This window comes from Nyctereutes procyonoides, unplaced genomic scaffold, assembly GCF_905146905.1.
Source record: "Nyctereutes procyonoides isolate TBG_1078 unplaced genomic scaffold, NYPRO_anot_genome, whole genome shotgun sequence".
Taxonomy (NCBI): Eukaryota; Metazoa; Chordata; class Mammalia; order Carnivora; family Canidae; genus Nyctereutes; species Nyctereutes procyonoides.
This window is the reverse complement of record NW_026575131.1, coordinates 3,341,306-3,367,384: the sequence shown is the minus strand read 5'-3', so window position 1 is coordinate 3,367,384 and position 26,079 is coordinate 3,341,306. Positions and strand designations below refer to the sequence as shown.

At 54.6% G+C, this 26,079-nt stretch overlaps 1 protein-coding gene across 3 annotated transcripts in view; it reads left to right on the top strand.

Moving 5' to 3' along the window:
• IQSEC1 (IQ motif and Sec7 domain ArfGEF 1) overlaps window positions 1-26,079 on the top strand; it is a 376,008-nt gene that overhangs the window by 234,924 nt on the left and 115,005 nt on the right. The window contains exon 1 of one of the 3 annotated variants that reach the window (XM_055342625.1): window positions 21,233-21,672. The exons of 1 other annotated variant lie outside the window; for it this stretch is intronic. In XM_055342625.1, the coding sequence (XP_055198600.1) occupies window positions 21,605-21,672 (68 nt within the window). In that variant the 5' untranslated portion in view covers window positions 21,233-21,604. Of the gene's footprint in view, window positions 1-21,232; window positions 21,673-24,329; window positions 24,388-26,079 lie in introns of those variants that run through there. One more of the 3 variants, XM_055342632.1, reaches the window with a different exon arrangement.

The following is a 26,079-nucleotide window of genomic DNA, read 5'->3' as shown; positions in this document are numbered from 1 at the left end:
CTCAGGGAAACCTGGCTCTCGGGCCCCAGTGGAGGAGGCGCCATTCTTCCCGGCCCCATCCCACGGCGGTTCTGGAGGCCCCATTCACAGCTTGGGAATTCAGAAACAAAGGTCCCAGCCAGCAATTGCCTCCTTTCAAAGGCACAGCCGGCTTCCTCTGCCACAGGCAGGCGTGAGAGGGAAGCTGATGTCCTGGGGAGGGGGGGAGGGGGCGTGGCTTTGTGGGGCCTGTGCTACCTTGGCTGACAGGCTCCTCACCCTTGGCAGATGGCCGCTGTCACCCTCCTTCCCCATCTGCCCCGCAGTTATCAGCCTGTTCTCATTTCACATTTTCACTTACCCAGCGGCTTGTCTCTCCCCGGTGCCGGACGGTGTAGGGCTTCCTGGGTCCATACTAATGATGCTGGGTGTGCCCTTTCCCCTCGCTGGGCCTCACACTCCCTGTTTGTACAAGAAAAGCCTTGGACTGAGCCGTTTCGGGTGCCCTTGCAGTTAGAACTGTCCATGATGGGATATTTCCGGCGGGGGCGGGGGGGTACTCTCCGGGGCAGGGTTTCTCTGCTCCACCACTCCTAACGTTTGGGGAGGGATCATTCTTTATTGTGGGCGCCATCCTGCTGTGCATTACAGGATGTTTAGCAGCATCCAAACACCACTAGATGCCAGCAGCACACCCCTCCCCAGTGTGGCAACCCCAGACTTCTCCAGACATTGCAGCATGTTCCCTGGTGGGGAACAGGGCGGCAGCAAAAGAGCCCCTGATTGAGAACCACTGCTCTAGAAGCATTATGTTTGCCAGTTACAGAAAATGCCCTCCTGGGGCAGGTGACTTTGTTTCCTGGCTTTGTCAGAGCACGGGGCTGGGATTGGGCCCCTGGTTCCTCACCTAGCCTTCAGGAGCCTGGCAGCCTTGCCCAGCACCAGCTCCCATCTGAGGCTGGTGTCACCTGGATGTCACCCTTCATACGTGGGCACAGAGTCTTTTCTGAGCCTCTGTTCCCTCATCTTCGAGCTGAGGAGGGTCATAAGAATGCCCACCACCCTGTACGTTCCCAATTACAGGACAAACCCTGTAATTGATGTTCAGAGACCTGAAGTAGCAGAGGGGTGGGCATGCTGTGCGTAGGAGGGCGTTTCATGGGCTAAGACCCTTCTATTCTGCTACCCAAGATCCTTCGTTCCTTCCACCAATGATGACTGGGTGCCCACGGTGGGCCCAGCATGGGGCTGAGCCGGGGGATGGGTGAGAGAGACGCTGGGGCCCTGTCTGGGAGATGCCCAGGAGATGCTCATAAATGGAGCGGCAGTAAACAAATAAACGGGACCATTTCAGAGGATGGCACATCCAGGGAGCAAATCAGACAGGGTGCGGAGTGAAGGAGGCTCAGAGGAGGTGTTTGAGGTGATATCTGGTGGATGAGGAGTCACTGCCCCAGAGGAGGGGGCAGAGAGCACTGCATGTGAAGACCTGAATGATGATTAGACCTGAAAGACCCTGTGATGGATTAGGGGACGTGAAGGGGGCCCAGGTGTCTGCGGGCCTCAGAGAGGTCAGCCAGTCAGCAGGAGCCAGTCTCTCAGTCAGGAGTTTGGCCTTTATTCTGAGAGCAGCGTGGGGCCACATGAGGGCGGGGGCAGGAGTGACATGTTAAGGTCCCTGTGGCAGGCGCAGGGAATGATCCCTAGAGCAGTCAGAGCAGAAGCAGGACCCACTGGCAGGGATGGGGAGAGAGGCCAGGCCCGGTGGTTCTGCTCCTGTGACCGCTGGGTCCCGGGGCCACAGAGCCACCCACTCTGCCTGTGGCCCTGCTCGTTCCTGCTCAGCAGCCCCGGGCTGCCCTCGGCCCCTGGCCCAGCCGCCCTCCTCCCCCCTCCCTCGCTAGCAATAGCGACAGGAGTCCCCTCCTGGCAGCCAATGAGCAGCTGTCATCGAGGTTCCATTTTAGATTTTATCAATGTGTCCCCGTTGCCCGGGCAACCGCTGGGGCCGTGTCAGTCTTTCTCCGCCTGCCTTTCTGAGCCAGCAGCTCCCACCCACACCATGTGGCTATGTGGGGAGTTCTCGCTCACACGGGCCGGACCGGGATTCTGCCAAACGTAATTGATCGGGTCTCCAGGTCAGCGTTTGCCTGTCATTTCTCCCCCTCCTTGCCTCCCATCGGGGTCTTTGGGGCCGGAGCCACCCTGGGCCAGCCAGGCGGGCAGGCAACTGCCCGGCCAGGTGCGGGTGAGGCCACCGAGTGTCCAGGGGCCTGGTCAGAGGAAGGGACTCACAGAGCCGCCACCAGGAGCCCCAACATCTAGGGTCCCCAGGATGATGGGCCAGGGGCCCCTGCGACTGGGCACAGCTGGGGCTGCTTCGGTTTGCCCTGGGGACCCCCAAGGGAACCCCAAGAAGAACCAGCCATCAGAGACAGCAGCAGTCTGAGACTGCCCGGGTGAGCGCACCAACGAGTTGCTAGGCTTTTGTGCGCGCTGCTCTTTGTATTGGAGGCGTGTGCTCTAGAAGCCGGCTGGGCAGGGCCAGGCCATGTGAGTGGGAGCCGCGGCGGGACCAGGGTGGACCGGAGTGGCCAGGCCCCCGACTCCCCCCCAACCCCGTCTGAGTCTCGGTGAAGGAGCGACAGGGGCCTGGCTGGAGACTGAAAGGTGAAAATGCTCAAGTTCAAGGCCTTTTGCCTGGATTACTGGCAGTTCCTGTGTCTGCAGCCGCTGCATGGAGTCTATAAAAGGTATGTGGACCCTCCAGGGAGGACCTCCACCTTAGGGCAATGAGCTGTGAGATGAAGTCCCCCCACACCCCAGCTTTCTGACTGCAGGGCCTCCTCAGGTCAGCCCAGGGTCCCCGCCATTGGCAGAGATTGGCAGTGGCGTTTGCCATGGGTCACTTTGCAACTCAGCTTAATTGTACCCTCCTCTCCCTCCAGCCCTGAAACTGGTAGGCTTTCTGCAAAGAAGTGGTCACCCTGGAGTGTTCTGTGGCCCAATGCTGTGTTTCATTGTTTCTTGCTGCTGGGATCGGCCCTGGAGTGGACTTGATCCTGGGCAGAGGTGACCCCACAGGAGGGCAGCCTGGCCCTGCCACAGTACATTCCCTCCGACCTAATAGGCAACTCATGTGATTAACAGGTGTGACTGCCTGCATCCCAAGCAGGAATTATCTGATAGCTACTGGGGGAAGCTGAATGGGAGATCCCCGGTCTGGAGGTCAGGAGACCAGAGTTCAGAGTTCACGTCCCTTCCCTTGCTGTGGGACTTCGGACACGTTGCTTTCCCTCTCTGAGCCCCAGCTTACCCATCTTTTGGTATCTGGAACTGATAATAGTGGCATTTGGGGACTGCTTCCTGAAACGGTGCAGGCGGCAGACTCCACGAGCCCGAATGTTTAACAAACCTGACCATATCCTCTGCACGTGTGTTGTACCTGCACACACACCTTGGCCCACAACCACGGGGGCCTGGGCCAGCAGAGAGGGCCTTGTGGGCCCCCCCCATGGTTGCCTTCAACGGCACGTAATGAAGGATCTGGGAGGAGGAAGTTAGAATACCAGCTATTCTGAGGGAATTCGTTTTTCCCGATTTCACACTCTGTGAAGTCCACCGCTATTAATATGCAAGCAGCTCTGGGAAAGTATGGGAGCTTTTCTTTTCTCTTCCAGGGGCTTTCTCCGAAGGGGGCGGGCACTGAGGGTCTCACAGCAGCCTCAGAAAGGAAGTCCCTACTCTTGGGTGGGTGCCAGGGAAAGAGGCCCGTCCTGCATCTGATTAGCACCGCCACTTCTGAGCCCAAGGCCACACCAGGTGGGATCTCCACCCTGTGCAGGTGGCAGAGCCTTCACCCTCACCCTGGGGGGGTTGTTGTTAGAGCCTTGTGGCACCTGGCATATTCTGGTTGGTAGTGATGAGAGAGGGTGGGGCACTTCACGATATCGTTAATCCTCACCCCTACTGCAATGAGGCACTAAGCCCCTCTCCAAGCAGGTGAGCTGTCTGAAGGGCAGGCAGCCAGGTCCGTGGAGTCACAGGATTTGGACCCAGGTCTCTCTCATTCTCAGACAATCTCTCGAGTGCTCCACAGCTTGAGGCCAGGTGGCACACCGGGGCTTGGAGCCGGAGGGATGACTGAGGCACAGCCCTGCCCCCACAAGGGCTCAGGTGGAAAAGGTAGCAGTCATGGTCAGAGCATCTATGGAGGAGCAGGGTGTGGGGCCTTCACAGAGGAGGTGACAGCTGAATGGGCAGCAAAGTGTCTGGAGAAGTTGGCAGGGCTAAGAAGGAGAAGGCGGGTGTTCCAGGCAAAGGGAAAAGCATGTGGGGAAAAAAAAAACCCAGAAGCTTTAAAAGGGCAGTGTTTTCAGGTGGTAGCAAAAGACCGTGGAGCTAAGATGGGGTGCCAGGGACCGGGGGCTGGGCTTTGTGCTGCACACAGTGAGGACCCCATGAAAATGTAGGGAGGGGGTGACAAGCTGAGAGCTTCCCACCCCCCAGGGGAGCACGACCTGGTTCAGCCTCCAGGGGAGCTGGTGAAGGCCCCCTAGGCCCACCCCCCCCTTCCCACCTTGGGAAGTTCATATTCACAGGTGGGGCTCTTTTTCCAAGCCAATACTGCAGCCCAGAGACAACTGGGGCATAGTCCTCAAGGAGCTCCCAGCCTCCAAGGGGAAAGAGACCCCACTTCCAAGTCATGAAAATTAAAGATGAGAGATAGAGGTGGCACAAAGCTTCCAGTAGCATGAGGGAGGCTGTCTGGGAGAAATCAAAGAAGTCTTCCTTCAGGAGGTGGCATCTGAGCTGGTTGTAGGAGTGGGATTTTTCCAGACAGGGAAGGGTGGAGAGCACGGCTTAAACAAACATAAGGAAGTAGGACCGAGCCTGGCATGGTTCAGAAATGGACAGAGGTGAGGCTGAAGTGTAGGGTACATGCAAAGGGACAAGCCTAGAAAGGAAGGCAGACTAGATGACTATAATGCTGAGGCTCACTGAGCACCTGCTGCGCGTGAGGTCCCACTCCAAGCCCCAATTCTGCAGCAACCCAAACACATGAAGGGTGTGGTTATCCCATTTCCCCCGCTGAGGAGACACTGAGGCACAGGAAGGAGAAGTAGTTTGCCCAAAGTCACATGGCTTGTCAGTGGGCCCATCAGGATTTTCCCAGCTGGTCTGGCCATGGAGGCCACTCACTGCCAGCTAAGGAATCCAACTGTGCATCCCAGCAAATGATATGCTCAGGGCTTGATCAGCCCTCTTTCCATCCCCAGTGAGTGACCATAAATAACAGTGACACATCAGTCAGGGAGACAAGAACCTGGCTTTCTGGTCAGACCTAATCCTGGCAGAGTGCTCAGAAACTGCTTTCCCTCCAAGCCTGCCCCTGTACAATGTGGGACGGGTGCTAGCCCATGTCTCGTGGCTCCCGTGGGGATTGACAGGGGCAACTCCAGGAGAGCACTCAACGTGCCGCACTTAGTAGGGATGTAGGGAATGGTGGCTGTCCTTGCCCAAACAGATCCACCCTCAGGAAGGCTTTGCAAACAGAACCACTTGGCTTTTTTCCTGATGCCATATTCCGTTGTTTAAAACAACAACCCAAAACTTAAGAGTATGAAAAGGATGTTTTGCAGACAATGCATAATTAACCACTTCTAAACACAGGGTGTGCCAGGCTCCCTTGAAGCTGTTAATTATTCTTCATTAGGGATCTTAAATTAATGTAAAATAATCCTGGAGCTCTGCCAGAGGCTGAGGCTGGGGGAGGAGCAGAGCTGCTTATTTCACCGTGAGAATGAAAGAATGTTCATAGGGCACTTCTGCATTCCGCCAGGGTAGATGGTGGCCCTGGGAACCCTTCAGCCTTGGCCAGGGGGCCATCGCGGGAAGACACAGAACCCTCCCCCCAGTCGCCGGAGCCCAGCAGACCTCAGGGGACTCTCGTTCAAGAAACAGGTGCAAAGAATGCAGAGTAGTATACCCATTGCCTGGTTTCACAAATAAACTCTTACAAGGCAGTGGGCTGCTCCTGTGGACCTCCCTCAAATCCTAGGCCTCCCCCAGTCCCCCAGAGCTAAACCTAAGTAGCACGCCGCCACCACCACCCCATTCCATCTGTATTTTTCTCATGCACATTTTTAGAACTTTGCTAACAAAAAGGCTGTTTTTACATGTTTTTAAGCTTCAGGTATATGATGTAATCTGCAACTTGCTTCTAAAAATCTTTTAATTGCGATAAAGACTTAAAATCCACCATCTTAGCCATTTTTAAGTGTCCAGTTCAGTGGCACAAAGTACATTCACATTGTTGTGCAAACATCATCACCATCCGTCTCCAGGACATCACAAAACTCTGTCCCCATTAAACACCAGCCCCCCATTCCTCCCATGCCCAGCCCCTGGCAACCCCCACACTACTTTCTGTCTCTGAATATGACTGCTCTAGGGACCCCACATAAGTGGGATCATACAGTGTTTGCCCTTTTGTGGCTGGCTTATTTCACTGGGCACCGTGTCTTCAAGGGTCATCCAGTGTAGCATATTGCAGAATTTCTTTCCTTTTTAAGGCTGGATAATATTCCATTGTGTATAGACCACACTTTGTCTATCCATTCATTTGTCATTGGACACTTGGGTTGTTTCCCCCTTTCGATGATTGTGAATAATGCTGCTGTGAACATGGGTGCACAGCACAGCTTCAAGATGCAACTTGCTTCTTTCCTTCAACCTTTGCTGGTGAGATTTATCGCGGTTGCTATGTATAATAGCATCCGTTCATGTTCACTGGTGTATAGTATTCTGTTGTACAATGATGCCATTGTGCAAATATCTGTTCTGCAGTTTTTATGAATTCAGTGGTTTCTCATTTTTTGATATTATAGACAGGGTTGCAGCAAAGAGTCTTGCACGTATCTCCTTGCTTGCTCACGTTTGCAGAGTTTCTGTAGGGTGCATACCGGGGCAGTATAAGAGCACCTTGAGCTTCACTGAGGTTTATGCACTGGCTCAGAGTGGTTGGAATGGTGTGCATCCTCACCAGCGGTGGGTGAGAATCCCCATGTTTCTATGGGCTTGGCTTCACTCAGTATTAAAAGCCAGATGCTGTTTTTAATGTCAAAAGGAGAGAGAGAGAGGAAGAGGGGAGAGAACTGTAGATCTTCACCCATAGATCTATACAGCCTCAGGTGTCATGAAGTGGAGGGTGAGGCCCGCATGTGCTGTTCCCTTGGCCCATGTAGTTCCAGGTCTTCGGTAGTGAGGGATTTTCAAGAGTGATTATAACTCTGCATGCTCACATGCCCCCCAGGCTGACCTTGTAGCCTCACCCCCCTCCGAGCATACTATGGGTGTCTGGTTACAAATGGAGGATTGCTTCAGATTATACCACTTGTCAATTTATTTCCCGATGGGTGGTTCTCACTGGCCGCTTCTCTTGGAAGTAACCAAGAGCAGGTGTATCCAAACCACAATGTGAAGAAACTCACTCTGGAGGAGTCCCTCAGCCTTAGCCCCAGTGAGTGAACTTAGTGGGCTCGCAGCTCTGAGTGCACAGCCCAGGGGGCCAGCCAGGCCGACCCTCCAGGGCTGGGCACAGGGCACAGGGCACACGCAGCACACACTAACGTCCCAGGGCTCAGCTCTTGGCTGCTAAGTTCGGTCTGTTGAGAAACTTGGCAGTGAGACTCCGGATGCTCCGTGACTTGGGGAGACTGTGCAGGCTCTGAGGTCAGACTGACTGGGAATCCTACCTAGCCTTCGATAGTAATTATTACTATTATTCCCTACTTTCACTGACTGTTTATATGTGCTAAATACTTTACCCCCAGAGTCTCCATTAATCCTCCCAACAGCCTCATGAAATAGGTCCTGTTACTTCCCCCATATTTCTGACAATGAAGCAGAGACTCAGAGAGGGCAAGGGACCTCCCTGAGTTAGCAGAATATGGTCCATCCAACCCAAGGGATGGACCCGACTAAGCTGCCCTGCTTCACCTATGGTCTGCACTGTTTAAAGCTTCCTGACTCCGTGTGACTGCGCCACTAGCTGTGGCTGTATGACAGATGACCCCAGAATGTAATGACTTAAAACAATGACGATGTTTGCTCTTCCTGTGGATCTGCAATTTGGGCGGATCCTGTTCTACTCCCATCAGATGGGGCTTCTGAAGACTGGCAGCTGGATTCCCTCATCTTGCAGTTGCTGCTGGCTGTCAGCTAGCACATCCACACAGGGCCCCCGCAGGTGGCCTGGGCTTCCTCACGACATGGTGGCTGTGTTCCCAGAGTTAGTGTTCCTAGAGAGAGAGAGCCAGATCGAAAGTGTGTCACCTTTCATGAGCAGGCCACAGAAGTCATGAGGCATCACTTCTGTGGCAGTCCATTCACTAGGGCATCACAGAATCCTTCCCACATCCAAAGGGAGGTTACTTACACCCCACCTCCTGACCGGGAGCCTCTGGGGCATCTTAGAGGTAGAATCTGCCCCCAGTGACCATCCAGAACACTTCCCCATTCCAACCCTCCTGTTCTGAGCTGAAATGGGCTTGGGAAGAGTGCCTAATAGGCGTGAAACCACCTGGGACACAGTTGGCACTTGATAAATTGTAGGTCTTCTTTTTATTAATGACATAAGTTTGAAGAAAGCATGGTTATTATCCAAGAGAGGAAGTGATCACTTCCACTGGGAAAGCAGAGAGGATTCTTGTAGAGCTGAGATAGGTCTTGTGGGATGAAGAGGGTTTTTCCATTAACATGGAGAGGTCAGTGCCCAGGGCAGAAAAGGTGTGAAAAGGATGTGAGTGGTGTGTGAGCACTGAAATCGCCTGTGGCCAGCTAGAGTGAAAGGGAATTTAGGTACTGCTCTCGGGAGTTCAGAGGATCACAGGAAACTGGAGAAGTGGGCTGAGCCCTGGGCAGGAGCACCTCCCACCCCGCCCAGTGCAGGCTCCCAGCTGTGAAGAAGGAAGGGTACCTGCACCCACGGAGCTCATAGCCATGTGCCTCCATTCAGGATGTAAAGCCTGGGGCGACAGCCTGATTGGTCCAGCTCAGGCCATTTCCTGCCCCTCGGCTGTACTGGGAGGCCAGGGGAGGATCTTCTAGGAAGGAGCCTCCAGGGACCCCTTGGCTTCCACCACACCAGAGGCCTGTGTTGCACCCCCACCCCCCACCAGTATTGCACTGTGTGTGAAGCAGCTGGTCCCTGGGCTGTATGGGAAGAGCTGTATGCTGAGTAGTGCAAAGGGCCCTCTGTTCCCCGTGAGCATGGCCTCCTTATTCAAGCACTTCTGCTGGACCAGAACGAGGCACAGGTGAGGTAGACACCAGAGGCTCAGTTTGACCAAATTGTCAGGGGCCCAGAGAAGCATGTCTTCAGTGGAGTCAGTCAGTGAAGGTTTAAGAATTGGGGAGCCAGAGCTGAACCCAGCTCAAGTTTAGAGAGAGGAATTGAGCCCCTCGAGTGGGAATAAGGCTACCTGCCTCCATCCACATCTAGAGGGCGGTTAAAGCAGCCACCAAAGGTGTGGGTAGCCCCCAGGGATGCAGTCCTCCGCGAATGACCTCTCCTGGCAGCCCAGTGTCTTAGCAAGATCCCTCTGGTGGCCAGAGGGTGGGAAATCACCAGGCTCTCACGGATAAGCACTTTCATCTCAGTAATTGCTGGACTTTGCATGTGAGATTATCCATACCGGGTGACTATATGTGCCTTAGCCATGTCTTGGCAGCCATCAGATGGATGGGTCGGGCTGCCTGAGGAAGGGCATGCCAACCTGACGGGTGCCAGGTACCCAGGCAACTCCGAGAAGGAAAGAGCTGGCTAGGCCCAATGAGCTGAGTCCCTTCTGTCAGGGACTGTTTGGGGGCCATTTGTACCCCCACTCTCCCCCTGAGACCCTGCACCAAATTCATATGTTCAAGTCCTGACCCCAGGTCCCCTGACCCCTGACTCAGAATGGGATTGTATTAGAGATAAGGTCTTTATCGGGGTAATTAAGTTAAAATGAAATCATTAAGATGACCCTAATCCAATATGACTGATGTCCTTATAAGAAGAGATTAAGTGCAGACACAAGACACAGAGGGAAGACCATGTCTGATGATTAATTTTGCATGTCATCTTGACAGGGCCACAGGTGTCCAGAGATTTGGCTAAACATAATTCTGAATGTATCTGTGAGGTGTGTCTGGATGAGATTAACACCTGAAGTGGTGCTCTGAACAAAGCAGATTGCCCTCCCTAGTGTGGGTGGGCCTCATCCAATCTGCCGAAGGCCTGAGTAGAACAAAAAGGCTGAGTGAGCTCCACCTACCTAGACTCACACTGAAACTTTGGCTCCTCTCAGGTCTTAAGCCTCCCAACATTTGGGCAGGAAGCCACCATCAGCGTTCTGGGTCTCCAGCATGCCAGCTGAAGACTTTGGGACTTGCTGGCCTTCTACATCACATACACTGATACCTTATAATGAATAAGTGCGCGTACACATACACACACATCCCCTTGCTTCTCCTCTGGAGGACCCTGACTAATACCCTATGTAAGGACACAGGGAGAAGAGGCCATCTGCATGCCAAGGAGAGGGGCCTTAGGAGAAACCAGCTCTGTAGACTCCTTGATCCAGATTTCTACCCTCCAGAACTCCACAAAAAAATTAGTTTCTGTTGCTTAAGCTCCCTAGTCTATGATACTTTGATTTAGCTAACTGCTATAGGGCCTCTCTTTCTTCATCTGTGAAGTGGGTCCAAGGGCACATTCTCAGGCTTATCGTGAGACTGTCGAGCACAAAGTATGTGCATATCATCTATGCTCTCAGCAGAGCCAATGTGTCTGGTGTGTGGTGGTCAGGACTGGGATCTGGGCAAGGAAGGCATTCACTAGAGGCACAGAATTTAAGCTGGCACCAAAAAAACCCCTCAGTAATCAAGTAAATAAAATGTCAAAATCATACCTGAAAAGACAGGCTGTTGTTTGTTTTACCGCATGTATTACTGTACCGCACAGTCATTTCCACAGGGGCTCTGGTTTCTAGGCCCTACAGCCCAGCATGCCCTGTGGGGTGGGTTTATGAGGGTCGACAGTGATGTGCAAATGGATAGGGAACTGGGTCACTGTGTATATAGTCTTTTTAAATTTTACTTTATTTATTAACTTTTTCACTTGGTTCAAAATACAGCATGCTATTTTGGCAAGTATATATAGGGGTGCACATTTTTCCTTTTGCATCGAGTTCTGATGTGGCTCTGCACCATGCTATAGCTCACCTGGAGCCAGCTGCCCACAGGCTGTGTCATTCACTTTGAAAGGTCAGGCTGGATGCTCTCCTTGGAATGCCACCCTGAGAATGCTTTTCCCTCTGGATATTTGTAAAGGAGGCTTAAGAAGTAGGGATTGTTTGGGGCGCCTGGGTGGCTCAGTCGATTAAGCATCCAGCTTTGGCTTAGGTCATAATCTCAGGGTCCTGGGATCGAGTCCCGTGTTGGGCTCCCTTGCTCTGTGGGGAGTCTCCTTGTCCCTCTCTTTCTGTCCCCCCCCCATGTGCTCTCACACTGTCTCTCAAATAAATAAATAAAATCTTAAAAAAAAAAAAAAGAATTAGGGATTGTTTCTCCAGAGAGGACATAATTATGTCAGTTGGCAACTCTGAATAAGATCTGAGGATTAGATAGTAGTATCAAGTCAATGTTAGTGTCCTGACTTTGAAAATCATACTGTGATTACGTCTCAGAATGTCCTTGTTTTAGGAGGGATACTCTGAAGTATTAGGGGCTTAAGGTGGCAACTTGCTCTCAAATAATTCTGAAAAAAAAAATGTGTGTGTGTTGGTAAGTGTGTGTGCATGTGCTTATACCTGTGTATGTGTACATGAGGAGAGAGCAGAACAAGAAAAAAAATATGATAAAGCAAATGGGATACAGTGTTAGCACATTGAGAATCTGGGTGAAGCATACACAGGCTTCTTTGTACTCTTCCTGCAACTTTGCTGTGGTCTGAAATTAACTCAAAATACAAAGTTTCAAAAAATTCAAGAGTTGCTGAGAGCTAGTCACAGTGCCGATGCTCTGGCTTCTTCTGGAGCCACCTGACCCCAGATTTCCCCTCTGCCTCCTTCCTAGTCCTTCAGGCCCTTGCTGGAATGCCACCTTCCTGATCACCTTGCCTGCCACAGCACCATCCTGTCCTAGTCATCATCTTCCATATCCCCCAGTTTTGTTTTCTTTATTGCCCTCTCCAATATCAGAAAGCATCTCATCATTTGCCTAGTGTTTGTCTCCTCTGGCCCTACCCCCAAATGTCAGCTCTGTGGAACTCTGTCTCGTTCATCCCTCCCCACCCCCATCCTCTGTGCCTGGCACACACTAGGTGTTCAATAAATACCCGTGAACAAGAGAAAGGTTAGATGATCCTAAGGCTGCAGGTCAGAAACCCCAAAGTCTTGTCCTTCCTGGTTTCCAACCCCCCAGACTTGCCAAAGGAACCTGGGCAGGGCCCCACCCCACTCTGGGCTTCCATTTCTTCATCTTGACTTCAGCTCTAAAGCGTTGGGACCATGATGCCGAAAGCCCCAGCTGAGACCCTCTCTGCGGCAGGGATTGCCAGGCAGGGTGGACCTGACTCCCCAGACTCCTCACTGCTCCCTCCCTGATGGAAGAAGAGCAGAAGAAAATGTAGACCTTACCTATAAGGCCAGTGTCCCCCATACAGTGAACTCACAATGCGAGTGTGTTCACTGCCCTCCCAGGCCTTCTTCATAACAAAGACTGGGCAGATTTTAAGTCCAGCGCCTTTGGCAGGAAACAGTATCTGCCTGAAATTGAATAACATTGTCTTGTTTTCATGGTAACCTTCTACTTACAGCAAGTGATACTAGTTTTCCATTTGGGGGAGCGATATAAAGTTTCCTTTTAAAATAAATGTCCTCTGGAGTGAAAGCCGATTAATTTGGTATTTTGTACATTGTTTTTTAACATATTATTGTTGGAAATTTGAAATCGGATTGGCAGCAGAGGGCAACTGCCCAGGGTCCCCCAGCAGGTCCCACCACAAATCACGTACCTCCACCAGATGTCATGGCTTTGCCGGGCATGTTTCATCTTTCCTCCATGCGTTCCACACCCATTGTCGTGTTCAGCCTTCCCAGATGGTCTCCAAAAATGTCTTTCTACTGTCAGTTTGTTCAAATCAAATCTGCACACTGCATTGTGTCCATTGACAGTTCCCCTTCCTTTTTCAGCTTTGCCATTCATTTGTTGAAGAAACCAGGCCATTTGCCTTAGCACATCACACATTCAGTTTTTGTCTGATCACTTCCCCACTGGTGTCATTTCACCTGTTCCTCTGTCTCCCATAGCTCCTGTTAACTAGGAATTAGATCGAAGCCCTTGATTAGAGTTGCTGTTTTAAGCCATACTAGGTGTTTTAAGTCATGCTATGTATTTTAAGCCAGTTGATTTTTAAGGGAAAATATTAAATAGTGTTAAATGAAATACCATGTCCACAGGAGAGTCTGCATCATAAGGGTGGGGTGAGGATGGAGCTGGGAACAGTCTATGAGCAGAAGAACACAGTGCAGGAGACTCAGCCAGGGGGCTTGACATGGACAAGGCAAGGCTGAGCTGGGGGAGTGAAGAAAAAGAAAGGAGGCAGGAAGGCCATGGAGGAGGTGAGGTCCTGGCCCAGGGTGGTGTGCAGTCCTCACCAGTTCTCTGAATGAGCTTTGTGTGTGGGCATGATCAGTCAAGGAGAGCATTCCTATGTGGGATCCCTTGACCTGCATGCCAAGACCTGGGACTCAAGGAGCCAGGAGCCAAAGAATTTAGGCCTTTCAGCACAGGATGGGCATCCCAGGGAACAGCTCTTCTCCTTTGCCTGAGAAGGACCTGGGGAATGGATCCAGCCAGCAGCCACTGGGATTTAGGTTAGGCATAGAAAAGGACCTTCCTACCAGAGCAGGAAAGTAGGATTGCAGTGTGGCAATAATATGCATTTGAGAGCAGAATTGCTTGGGCTCAAATTCTAGCTCTGCCATTTCCTATTTGTATAACCCTGAGCATGTTTGTATACCTCTCTGTGCCTTAGTTTCCCCACTCTATAGATGAGATGGCAATGGTTCCTACCTCTCAGATGGGCCTACGAATCCAGTGAGTTAATCACATGTAGGACCCTGGCTACAGTAAGCACTCAGTAACCACTGGGTGTTATTATTATTATTATTGGACAATAGTGAAACACCTCTCCCCAGAAACTTTACTGATTGCCACACACCGCAACTTTAGAGACTAGGAGCTCAGAAGAGCATTCCTTTAAGTTCATGACCCTTCATAGGGCTTCTCAAAGCACTGGCTCCTCAGATGGGTCTGATCTTCACAAACTGCAACCCCCCCCCCCCACCAGGCAAATTTTGTTCTCTCCCAGTTCTGCAGATGAGGACACTGAAATAGGGGGAGGGGGTTGTCAGGAATAGTGTATAAGAAGCCCATGGCCAGTGCAGCTCAGTAGCATAGAAAGGTCTTAGTCAGAACCTGTGCTCAGAGTCCCAGATCTTCTGCTCCCTAGCTGTGTGACCTTAAAAAAGTCATTTAATGCCTCCGTGACTCCATTTCTCCATCCGCAACGTTTTAGGGAGTGGGACCAGGGCTTCCGCTGCTTCCACTATCTTATTTCCCTATGTGGCACATCAGGACACAAACCCTGAAGGTCCCTGGGACAGTCGGCCTTGCCCAGGGCCAAAAAGGACCAGAGTCCGAAGTCCCAAAAGAGAAGCCCGGAGGGCTGGCTGTCAGTTAGAATGATTGCCAATGTCAGACCTTGCTCTTTGGGGCTCCTCTCCCCCAGCCAGGCTGCCCTCAGCAGTGTTCAGTCCTAGGGTCTGGCTCTACCTAGTTCCTGGTTGGCAGCCACTGGAGCAGATCCTGAAGAGACATCCCAGAGCAGTCTCCCCTACCAGATACTTCAGAGCTCCCCAGGATCCTGGCTTTCCCTCCAGTGGCAAAACTTGATAGGATCTGTGCAATCATCTTTGTTCTTCCTGCTCACCCTGTCTCAGGGCCAGGTGACAAACAGGCTTGACAGTGAGCAGGCCCGGCCCCAGATCGTACCTGAGGCACCTCACATCCCTTCTCTGGGCCTCAGCTTCCGTATATACAGTATAAAAGGCAGATCAAGTGAAAGGGTTGTTCATTCATTCAGCGGATACTCATTCACTAACTCCTCCTCTGGGCCAAATTGTTTGCCAGAGTCATGAGAAACTGATGAGCAAGCTCCATATCTACCTTCGAGTCACTCCCAGTCTGGGTTTTTCCCTGCTTCTAAGGGCTGTGAGGAGCCACAGGCATCTCCAAGCTGGACCATTAATGGGCAACTTCCCATAGGACAGGGCAGCTCAGTGAGCCTTGACAGATGAGAGGAAATGAAGAGTACAAGAGGTGACCTGTGGGCCAGACACCCACAGCTGGACTTTATCTGACCTGCATGGGATTAGCCCTGACATGGCATTTCAAGTTTGAATTTGTTGCAGACATGTAAAAATCAAGAGCTTTTAGGCAAAAATCTGGATTTCTGACTTCAAAAAATCAGAGCCCACATTTTTATGGGGCAATGAACGATTGTCCCTTTAGACTGCATGGTCCCCATCCCTGTATCCCACCTGACCATCCCCCACATCTCTCCCCATAGGCTGTCCTCATGTCCCCATCACCATTAATGGAACCTCCAATCCCCTAGTTGTTCAGAATCCCAGGCATCATCTCCTGCGCTTCTTTCTCTCTCACTCTGTATCCTTTCCATCCTCAATCCCTACTGGCTCTACTTTAAGAAGGTTTCTAGACTCCAGTCATTTGTCCCACCATCTGGGCCGAGTCCTGGGCCCAAGCATCAGCTGCTGTCTGGTCCCTGCTTCTATCCTTGTTGCCCCCACAGTTTCCTAGCTGCACAGCAAGCAAAGTGAGGCCCTGCATGCCCAGTCGGGAGTTTGGACACAACGTGCCTCATGCTCCCCAAGACCAACATGGTAAAGCTCTTCTCTGGCATCTTCCCCAACACTAGGCCTATGTCAGTGGCCACCTCTGCCTGCGCCCTGATCCATAAATGGCCTCTTAGGCCTGAGATAAGATAGCAGAAGTCAGGTTGGCCAGATGCCATGGGGGCTTGGGAGCCCACCAGTGGCCCCACATGACCAATGCTCTTAACCACATTGGGCCTCCATTTTCCCATCTGGAAAATTGGGACGTCCTAGCACTCCCTCCACATAAGGCAAATACTGCTTAAGAAGCAGGAAGTGAGGCACCTGAGGTGGCTCAGTCTGTTGGGCATCTGCCTTTGGCTCGGTCATGATCCCAGGGTCCTGAGATTGAGCCTTGCATCAGGCTCCCTGCTCAGCAGACAGTCTGCTTCTCTCTCTCTCTCTCTCTCTCTCTCTGCTCATGCTCCTCTCAAAATAAATAAATACAATCTTAAAGAAAAAAAAAAAGAAGAAGAAGAAGAAGTACCAGGAAAGGTAAGGGTTTTAACATTCAGCCAACTTGGCATGTGTGAGTGTCTGCCTCATGCCTGGCCCTGCTCTGGGCACCATTGGAAGTCTGTAAATATAAATAATAGGTGATTCATTTTGTTTTCAGCCTGGATCAGGAAAAAGAGTTCTGGCTTTGGAGTTGGATAGGCAGAGCTGGATTTAGAGATCATTCTGGACAAGGCATCGGAACCTCAGTTTGTTAATTTAAAAAAAAAGTGGGGGAGTAGGTAGTAGTGAGTGCCACTACTCGGATGGCAGGGTGTAGAATAAACTAAACTGTATGGATATTTTTTCCACTATCCATGGACTCTCAGGGCTGGAGAGATAGGGCTGCAGACACAGGCGTGTCCATGCAACATGAGGCTCAGGGACTGGAAGGGACATGGGGCAGAAAAGAGGAAGCCCAGGAAAGCTTATCAGGTTCATTCATTTGCTTGGGGTTGAGGGATTACACCTCCCACCAGAACATCATCACTGCTTGGCTCCACCATCCTCTTCACCGTGGCTTCAAGTGGTATCCGGCACAAGGAAGGCAGTCAGTACGTGTTGAATGGATGAAGGAACAAACATCTGAATAATTGGCTTCCTAGAGGCGGTGGCCTTGGGGCGGGGTGGTGTATTGAGGGTTCACTAGAAGTGTTTGTATCCAATGCTGGCCATCGAGGGGCCGTGTACAGAGGAGGCAGTGGGGTTCAGAGAGAATGCAGGGGAAGGTGTAGCACCACGGCTGCCAGCAGTGGGGAGGCCTTAGATTCCAGGGCCTGCGGGTGGGGAGAGGAGGCAGTTACATGGACCAGACCGATAAAGAGAGAGCACCGGGCACAGGGGGCCACCAGTGAGACAAAGTGGCTGTCGAGGGGCAGTGAATACCCTGACCGCTTCCTCGCTGCTCTGCCTCCTGCTCTCCTGCCAGGATCTCCCATGGACCACAGACAACAGGGAACGGAGGGCAGGGGAGCCTGATGATTCAATCCGTGGGGCCAGAGCAGGGTAGACAGTGCATCTGCAGGGCACTTGGAGAGTAACAGGCCCAAGTATGCAGAAATCCTGTCCAGAGTGGGTAGGCTTGGAGCTAGGAGGGCTGGGGTGCTACTGGAGCAGGGGCCGTGTGTGGGTATCAGGAAGCTCCACGTGGGTGGCCAATGGCAAAGGGTCTTGCCTGCCTGCCTGTGGTTTGGCCAGGAGTAGGCAATGGCCGGCCGCAGGGAGGATGTTGGGTTTAAAACGAAGGTTATGACAGACAGTGGGAGACGGGCCCGAGGCAAGGGGAGCACAGGGCGGGCCGCACAGAGATCCAGAGAGTGGGGAGGGGGCCACCCTCTGGCCACGTAAAGCCCACTGTTGCCTCAAGCCCACTGCCAGGGAGTGGAGTGGAGTGTGATCATTTTGTGGACAAGACAGGCAGAAGTCAGAGGCAGAAGTTGGGGGTTTCAGAGCCCTGAGACCACAGACTCGCTCCTCACCAGGCGAGTAGAACTGACAACCCTAGCTAGATGTGGAGGCCAGATCGAGCCACATAGACCTTCCCTTGGCCTGCAGAGGAGGCCCCCCCACCCTGGCCCCAGTCCCCATCCCACTGCCCCTGGTGTGGTTGCGTCCTCCAGTGAGCACAGACCCTGAGCTGTGTCCTGCCCTCACGGCCCGAGTTCACCATGGCATCGGCATCTCCCAGGGAACAAATGTATCCTTTTCTTTGCCTGGGCGGCAGTGACTTCATCCCCAGTGGGCCGTGTGAGTCACCGCACTGAGGGTGGAGGGCCGGCCAGCTCTCTGCAGAGCCCCACTCGGCTGGGAAGAAAGAAGAGCTGAGAGTGTGATTGGTTCCATGCAGACCTGCCTCACTTCTCTCTCTTCCTGCTGTGCTCCCTGTCCGTGTCCTACAGGGGAAGGCGGAGGGACGAACTCACTGGGCAACTAACACATGCCCAGCAGTGCCAGGGGCTTTTGCAGTGACAGCGGCTGCAAGCTCTGCTGTCCTGCGGAAGATGACCCCGAGAGGCTGAGTCCTGCACCCGGGTTGCACGGTTCTGAGGACTCGGTACCACTTTTTCCTCGCCATGGCCAGGAGAGTGGGAATGATTAGTCCCATTCTGCAAAGGAACAGACTGAGGCCCAGAGAGATGGGATGACTAGTGTCAGGGACCAGGGAGTCAGAGGTGAAGGAGGAGTCGGCCCCCATTCTCAGGGGCTAGACACCATTGGTGATGAGGATGCCCATGAGGTAAGTCAGCATTCAGGAAACCTCAAAGAAGCTTTTCTAACCCCCTCGTCGTGCCCCACCCCTGACCCCCGCCCATCTAGCCAAGGAGGCAGTCTTCTGAGAAGCAGGTTATGCCCTGGTAGCTGGGGAAAGCCGCACCCATCCCATCTCATGCCTTGGTGTCCCCATCCGTGAGGCAAGGGGGGAAGCCCTAGCGCAGTGCCGATGGAAGGGCAGGGCACACAGGTGGATGCAGCTAAGGGAAAGAACAAAGAGAGGTCTGGACCCTCCAGAGATGTTGGTGGCAGGCAGGGGTGTCTTCCAGGACAGGGACTTGGAAGGGTCTTGGCCTTGGCACAAGGGTCTTGGCCTCCTGTCCTGAAAATGACACCCATCTCTGAGATGACCTCCTTAGCCAGAAGGGCCACTGTCCCCTGTCTACTAGGCACCTGCCATGACAGGTACCTCTCACAGAGCAGGCATGGAAGGTGCAGGTGACAGGTATTCCTCCCTGCTGAGGGGCCCTGGTGCTGAGCCCAGGCCCAGGGGCCTGCCCCAGAGCCTGCAGTCATAGGGCGGAGGAGTCATGGGAAACCAGAGCCTAGCAGGCAGCATGAGGGCATGGGGCAGAAAGACAGAAGGTTCAGATTTTCTCGGGATGTGATAGACCATGGATGGAACCCTGGGGGACCAGGTGAGAGGCAATGGACTGATACAAAGGCTGGGACAGGGTTCTAGAAGATGTTTCAGGAAGAGAAAGAGGTCTCTGGTATCACCTATTATAGCTCTGTACCCTATGGGAACAAGGGGCCAGCCCAGGCCAGAGCAGAGTGAGTGAGGGGATGGATGGAAGGAAGAGGAGCAGAGAGATGGATGGACGATTGGATGGGAGATGGGCATCCGTGTGAAGGCATGAGTGAGTCGGGGCATGGTGTAAGTAGATTGGTGGTGGTGGAGATCCATAAACGGGTTGCCTCTACCCACAAAACATGTTGAGAAAACTTCCACCAGTAGGACAGATGAACTCTTGAATGGAGAGGTCTTACTCTGTGCGGTGCAAGGAAGGGAGGCTCTGCCCAAGGGAGAGTCTCCTTAGGTCAGGGGAGGCTCGGGATGGAATGGCAGCCTTGGGAGATAATGAGCTTCCCTTCACTGGGGGTGTCCACACTGAGGCTGGGCAGCCACTCCCCCAGGTGCTGTGGAGGGGCTCCTGTGACAGGGAGCGGGCCGCTATGGTGGCTTCTGATGAAGAGAACTGGGGCTCCCGCGCCCCCCGGGAGGCCCCGGCCTTTGTAGAAACCTATCTTGCTTTCAGATAAAAAGTTCTTTCCTGGCTCGGGACAAGCATGCGACTGCTATCTTCACTGTGGATTCAGGCTGGAATCCTAGCTGTCCTGCCCAGGCCAGGGCAGGGGGCCTGGGGACAGAGCAAGGCTTCAACCCAGAGACCCAACTCAGGCCCAGCACTACCCTCCCTGACTCTCTGTGGGCAGATGATGCCCTCTGAGCCTCAGTTTCCTTATAGGTGAAACAGGGGGCCCCGGTGGCCACTGGAAGTGGTGACACCGGCAGCTACATGTCGCTATATGTTTATACACCCTTCATGGTGCAGGGATCTGGACCTACCTGACCCCGGGGAGCTTCCGGGGGGCTGTGGGTGGGTAGAAGTAGGTTCTGTGAACACTGACCTTGAGCTGTGAGTCATTGTCCCTGGGGGCTCTGCCTGGGAAGCCCCGGCTGCCTGCCCTGGGCCTGGCCCAGGAGCAGCTGGTGCGAGGGGGTGGGGGAGCAGGGGCGGGGCTCCAGCTGGGACCCCGTCTGGAAATGCCTCAGACCCAGCCCCCAGGGCCACTCAGAGGGGCCTAAGCCCTCCAGCCCACCCCCAGCCCACCCCTCTACCCGGAAGAGCTGCTCCCAAAGCCAGACTGCCACAGCACAGAAGCCCGCCCCCCCCACTTCCTAGGGCAGCAACCCCGGGTGAGCGACTTCCCCCATCTGTGCCTCAGTGGCCTCGCATGTAAAAGGGAGCTGATGATCAAATCCGCCTCATAAAGCTGTTGGGAGAACTGGGTGTGTTGGTTCTGGCCCCATGGAGAGCTTAGCCCAGTGCCCAGGGCTCCATGAGCCCGAGGTGGTCAGGGGAGATTTAAGGTCAAAGGGGCCAGCCACACACAGCCAGGCCTGGGAACTTGTCTCCCCCAGATGGAGACCCTCGTGGGCCAGCCACGCTCCCAGGAAGCAGCCCTGACTTTGTCTTTCTTTTGTCTCCTGCACACCCCAGGCTCCCGCAGAAGCCAGGCAGGCAGCGTGGCCCCTTCCCTGTCCTGGCCAGCTCCTGGCCCCCGCTTGGGGTGGGCCGGGCCGTGGGGCGGGTGTTGGGTTTAGGCCTCTGGGGAGATGGGGAGGATGTGGCCCGCCCTCGCCTCCCCGCCCACCTCCCTCCCTCTCGGGCTCAGCCTCTCCCGTCCCAGGCCAGCCCCTGGACACAGGACCAGCGCTTTCCCTCACCGGGCAGACGCCCCTCGCCCGTCCCGCCCCGAGTGACTCACTGCTCCCCTGGCCCACAGCCACTGCTGTCTCCTGGCAGGAGGCAGACGCAAGGTTGTGCTGAAGCCACGGGGTCTGGTGCGAGAGGGCCACTCGGCCCGGAGGGTCTGGAGCAGCCGGCGGGGCCAGCGCACAGAGGCCAGCCTAGGGACGGCAAGGCCGGTGGCTGGGACTTACAGTGGCCTGTGGGAGCCGGCGCCTCCCCCTCCCCTGGCTTCTAGGCCTCTTCTTTCTTCTTCCCACCATGAAGAAGGAAGTGACCTGAGAGCCAGCAGAGCCAGCCAGCCCCTGGCCGGGAGGAGACCAGAGGCAGAGGGCCGTGGCCGGGGGTCCCTCAGCCACTGGCTTTCCCAGCTAGCCAGGCATGAAGGGTGGTGGCAGCGCCGTGTGGAGCCTAATGTGGAAATACTGCATCTCCGTGAGGACCCTCAGGTACCAGGGGACGTGTGTGGAGGAGGCTCTGGCCAGCCTCGTCTGATAGGAGGGGAGGCTGGGCGGCAGGCTGGCCTCTGTGAGCCCCAGGGCAGCTCCAGCCTGGGGGCAGCAGGGACCGAGGGCAGGAATGGTCATGCCTGCTGCTGCGACCTGGAGAGGCTCCTGTCTCTAGTGGGGAGGGAGGGAGGAGCGAGGAACAGGAGTCAGGGAGTGTGCGGGCATCTGGCTGGGACCCGGAGTGCCCACTGGAGGACACCAGGGCAGGTACAGTGTGGCTAGCGGCGTCCCCAGAGCACACGGGAATGGGTGCTTGTTACGTAACACACTGGCACCGACACAGCCGGGTGACCTTGGCCATGTCCCCTAGCCTCTCTGAGCCTGTTCCCTATCAGTGAAATGGCGCTCACCCTCATTCCTTCCTGAGTGCATCGTAGGGCGATGTCATGGGACTGTCAGGGCCAGTTGCCGAGGGGGCTGAGAACTCAGCCCGGGCTCAGGCACCGGGATGCCCAAGTTTAAAACTGACCAAGGCGTTATCAGTGGCACGAAGTGGCTTCATCTCTGTGGGCAAAGCTTCCCACTTGCAGACCCTTACAGGAGTAGCATGAGGCTTAAATGAGGTGATGCACAAAGGAAAGGCAAGGCCTGGCCCGCCGCCAGCGCTGGCTAGGCCTCAGGTGTGATCACCCCGGCTCTCATTCTTGCACTTCCCCTGAGCCAGATGGACAGGGAGGTGTGCCTGCCTGGAATGGAGCCACTGTGCATGGCAGCGCAGATGGAGGCAGAGCAGAGCTCTTTGCCCCCCAAGGAGGGGGTGCGTCCCCAGCTTGGCGCCAGCCCCTGCACCTGCTAAGGGGGTTCAGGGCAGGGAGCAGAAAGCTGGATCCCATGTGATCTCAGGCAAGGCTGGGTCTGGCATGTTAAGGGGGATTGGGTGGGGCCAGGATCTTATATGGGAGGGGCTTAGAGGCAGCTGCTTGGAAGGGCTTGGAAGATATCTATTTCGATACCACCCAAGGGCGGATCTGTGACTTCAAGGAGAGGTTTTACAAAGGGTAAGGGACTGGAAGATTCTCCCTCTTTCTTCCCACCCCCATGGCTTATAAGCTAAAGTTTCCCTTCCTTTCTTCCTTCTTTCCTTTCCAAAATATTTGTGACCACTTATAGGAAACATCTATGATAAATCAAATAAAACATCAGGATCAGGATCAGCACAATCTAGAAGAGAATGCCATGACCTAGGGAAAAAAAAACATAGAACAGATCAGAGATAAGCAGGATCCTGAGGTCCTTTTGTTGAGGCGAAAATTGCTGAGCTTCCTGGCAGCCAAAGAGAAAGGGGAAACCTAGCCCCTCTACCCACACTCCCTGTGATAGATGACTTTCAGTACAGTGGCCACAGTCATCTTTGGTGCTGGGTAAGAGTGTCTGAGACTCTGGGCCTCTGGCCTGGATAGATGGGTGGGTGAAAGTAGAAGGCATGGCAGGGAGATGCTTTGCATCAGGCTTTAGGAAAACGGGGCAGACAGTGAGGGCTGAGGCATTCTCTTGCATGCGGATGTGGCAGCTGTGGGAATAGAGAGGGGAAAGCTCTCTCACCCCAGGAGTGAGTCAGTGGCCACCTGCCCCTCCTTAGACCTCGGAATATACCTCCTTGGGTCAGCACCTCAGCCAGGCAGGCCAAGGCAGGGGGTGAGTCCCCCAGCTATGACGAGGGTGCCGTGTGCCTTTCCCTCCACCCTCAGCTGGATTTCCCTGTGTCTCATGCTCTCCTCTGGTTTCCGGGGGTTGGCATTATGGAAACCTCAAGGGTTGTTTACAGACACAGGGGGCCCAGCCCTGGGAGGCCCTGCCCAGCTCTGCCAGAGGCTCACCAGGTTCCAGGGAGGAGTAGCACAGCCTCACAGAGCCCGGTAGACCACTCACTCCCCGCCAGAGTTCCCTCATCTGCAGAGCGGGGATGACAGCACAGCGGATAATCATCAGCAGGCAGGGTTGTGGGGTAGAGCCTTGGGTGGCTCGTGGCAAGTGCTCAGAGAGTGTTCTTTGGCCTGGTAGGCCCGACAGTGGCGATGGGCAGGCCTGCGCCTCAGGGCTGATAGGAACGCTGGCGGGACGGCCGCCTCACCCTGGAAGACAGCTCCGGGGGGTGTGGACGCCGTAATTGGCAGCGCGTTGGCCCCAAACCCCCACTTAGCACCTGTAAGTTACAGGGCTCCGCCGTGCTTCGCTAGGGAGGATGGCCCTTGGGGGAGGTCCCAGAAGACTTGCTCTGCTCTCTGGACCCCCACCCCATTTGTGGGAAGGCCTCCCAGAGGCCCAAGGTCACTCCCCAAGCCAGACAGACAGACAGACAGATGGGCAGAGCAAGCCCTCGGCAGGATCCCAGCCCCCTCTGCAGCCCGGGAAGACCTGAGTCAGCAGGTCTGCGGCCCAAGGCGGGGCTGGCGGCAGCCACGGTGACAAATTGGAGGCTTGCGATCGGACAGCACATAGTTTTCCACTTGCGTCTTCAGATTCCCCTCCGCCGGAGTCTGTCGCCCCTGGCCCAGACCTGCTTCCATCTGGAAAAGCGAGAGGTGTGTGTGGGGAGCAGGCTGCCAGCAGGCCCGCCCTGGCCCTTTGCCCCGGGGCTCGGTGACTGCCCCCCAGAGGCTGGGGGCAGGGTCTCTGGGCCCTTGGCCCCGAGTCGCCGAGAGAGGACGTGACACGGTAAGCCATAGGATGTGCGTTTTGGGGCGAGTTGCCAACCCCCGCACTGGGGCTGTTTCCTTGGGTAACGTGTAACGTGAGGAGAGCTGTGCCAGCGAGGTGGTTCTTGGGAACCCCACAGCCGGGTTCTGCTGGCCAGCACCCAGTGGAGCAGCTCCCTGGGACGCCTGTCCCCCCCCTTCCCTCTGAGTGTCAGCGTCAGAGTGTTGGAGTCCGGAGGCCGCTGGCTTGGCAGTCAGGCCTGCTTGAGTTCGAACCCTGGTGCAGGCCCTCTCTGCTTGCATTAAGTGACCCCTAGGGCTGTTGAGAGGTCCAGTGAGTCGAGGCCATGGGCCTGCCTGGGCAGGCTAGGTGCTGCAGAGTGGCCGTGTCTCCCAGCTCTGATCTGCCCCAGGCCTTCGTCTGTGGTATTGGTGATAATCCTCAATCTCTGGGGCCAGGCTGGAAAATCACTTTTGCACCTGGTGTTATTTTGGGAACGAAAGATCTTTTTGTGCCTTGAGGGCCAGTGGGGCATTTGAGCTGCCTGGTGGGCAGAGGCAGCCCACTTAGGGTGCTGGTGGGGTGGGGCAGGGGGCTCTGCTGAGCAAAGCCTCCCCCGCCCCTCCCCTGCTGGGGTGCATCTGGTGAGGAGGGCCAGAGAGCAGCTGGCAGCCAGGCTCTCGGAGCTTCCGGGGAGCTTCCTGGACAATTAGCCATCTGATGCCCCTCTGTGGGAGGCCCAGTGCACACACCTCCCGGGACAGAGAGCTTGCTGCCTCCCAGCCTGGGTGGCTTTGATGCAAGGAAATTCTTTCCCACTTGGAGCTGACACCCCTCTTCCTATGATGCCCCCCCAACACACACACACCAACACACACTGGGGGGCCCAGCCCTGCTCTCTGGGCGCCCAACCCATCTGCTTCCCTGTCCTGGGAGAGCCTATAGTGACCAGAATTCTCTGAGGCTGAGGACAGGGTCTTTCATCCCTTCCCCATTTCCTTTCCCTTTCTGGACAGGATCTGGAGCTGAGTATGAGATGGGATGGGAGCACTGAGCAACCACCTCTCCTGTGTGGACACTGCCCAAAGCATGCACATATTCTTTGGGCAGCTGCTTTACCCTTCCATACGTGGGACTTATTGCCTCAGCCCTGCAGGCCTGCCTTCCTCTGCCTCTCCTGTTTGTTCCTCGTGCCCCTCCCCATGCTGCTCTATTGCCCATCCCCGCCCCCCAGCCAGTCTTTGTGTGGGGACTGGTCCTGGCACTATGCCTGGTGCTCAGTGTCCAGCCTCACATCTATCCCACTAATGTCCACCCTGTGAGGGCCACCATCCCACCAGACAGAGAAGGAGCCTTGGGGCCTCAAGTTAGCAGTCCCCAGACCAGGTCACTGCTGGTCACCCTTCCAGGTGAGGGCAGCAGGTGTCCTCCAAGCCCAGCAGAGAGATTGCATGAGCATCTCACTGGAAAAGTCTTCATTTAGCCAGCCAATAAATATTTGCTGGGCTTCTGCTCTGCATCAGGCCTGTGCCAGAACCTGGAGATATGCAAGGAGTAAAGGTAAGGGCCAGGCCTCATGGAGCCGATGATGAGGGGTGGGAGCAGAGAAGCAGTAAACAAAGCATATAGGTGGGAGTGTCTTCAGACAGAGATTACAGGCAAGAAGATAAAACTGGGAAGACGGCTAGAGGGACTGGGTTGGAGAGGGCA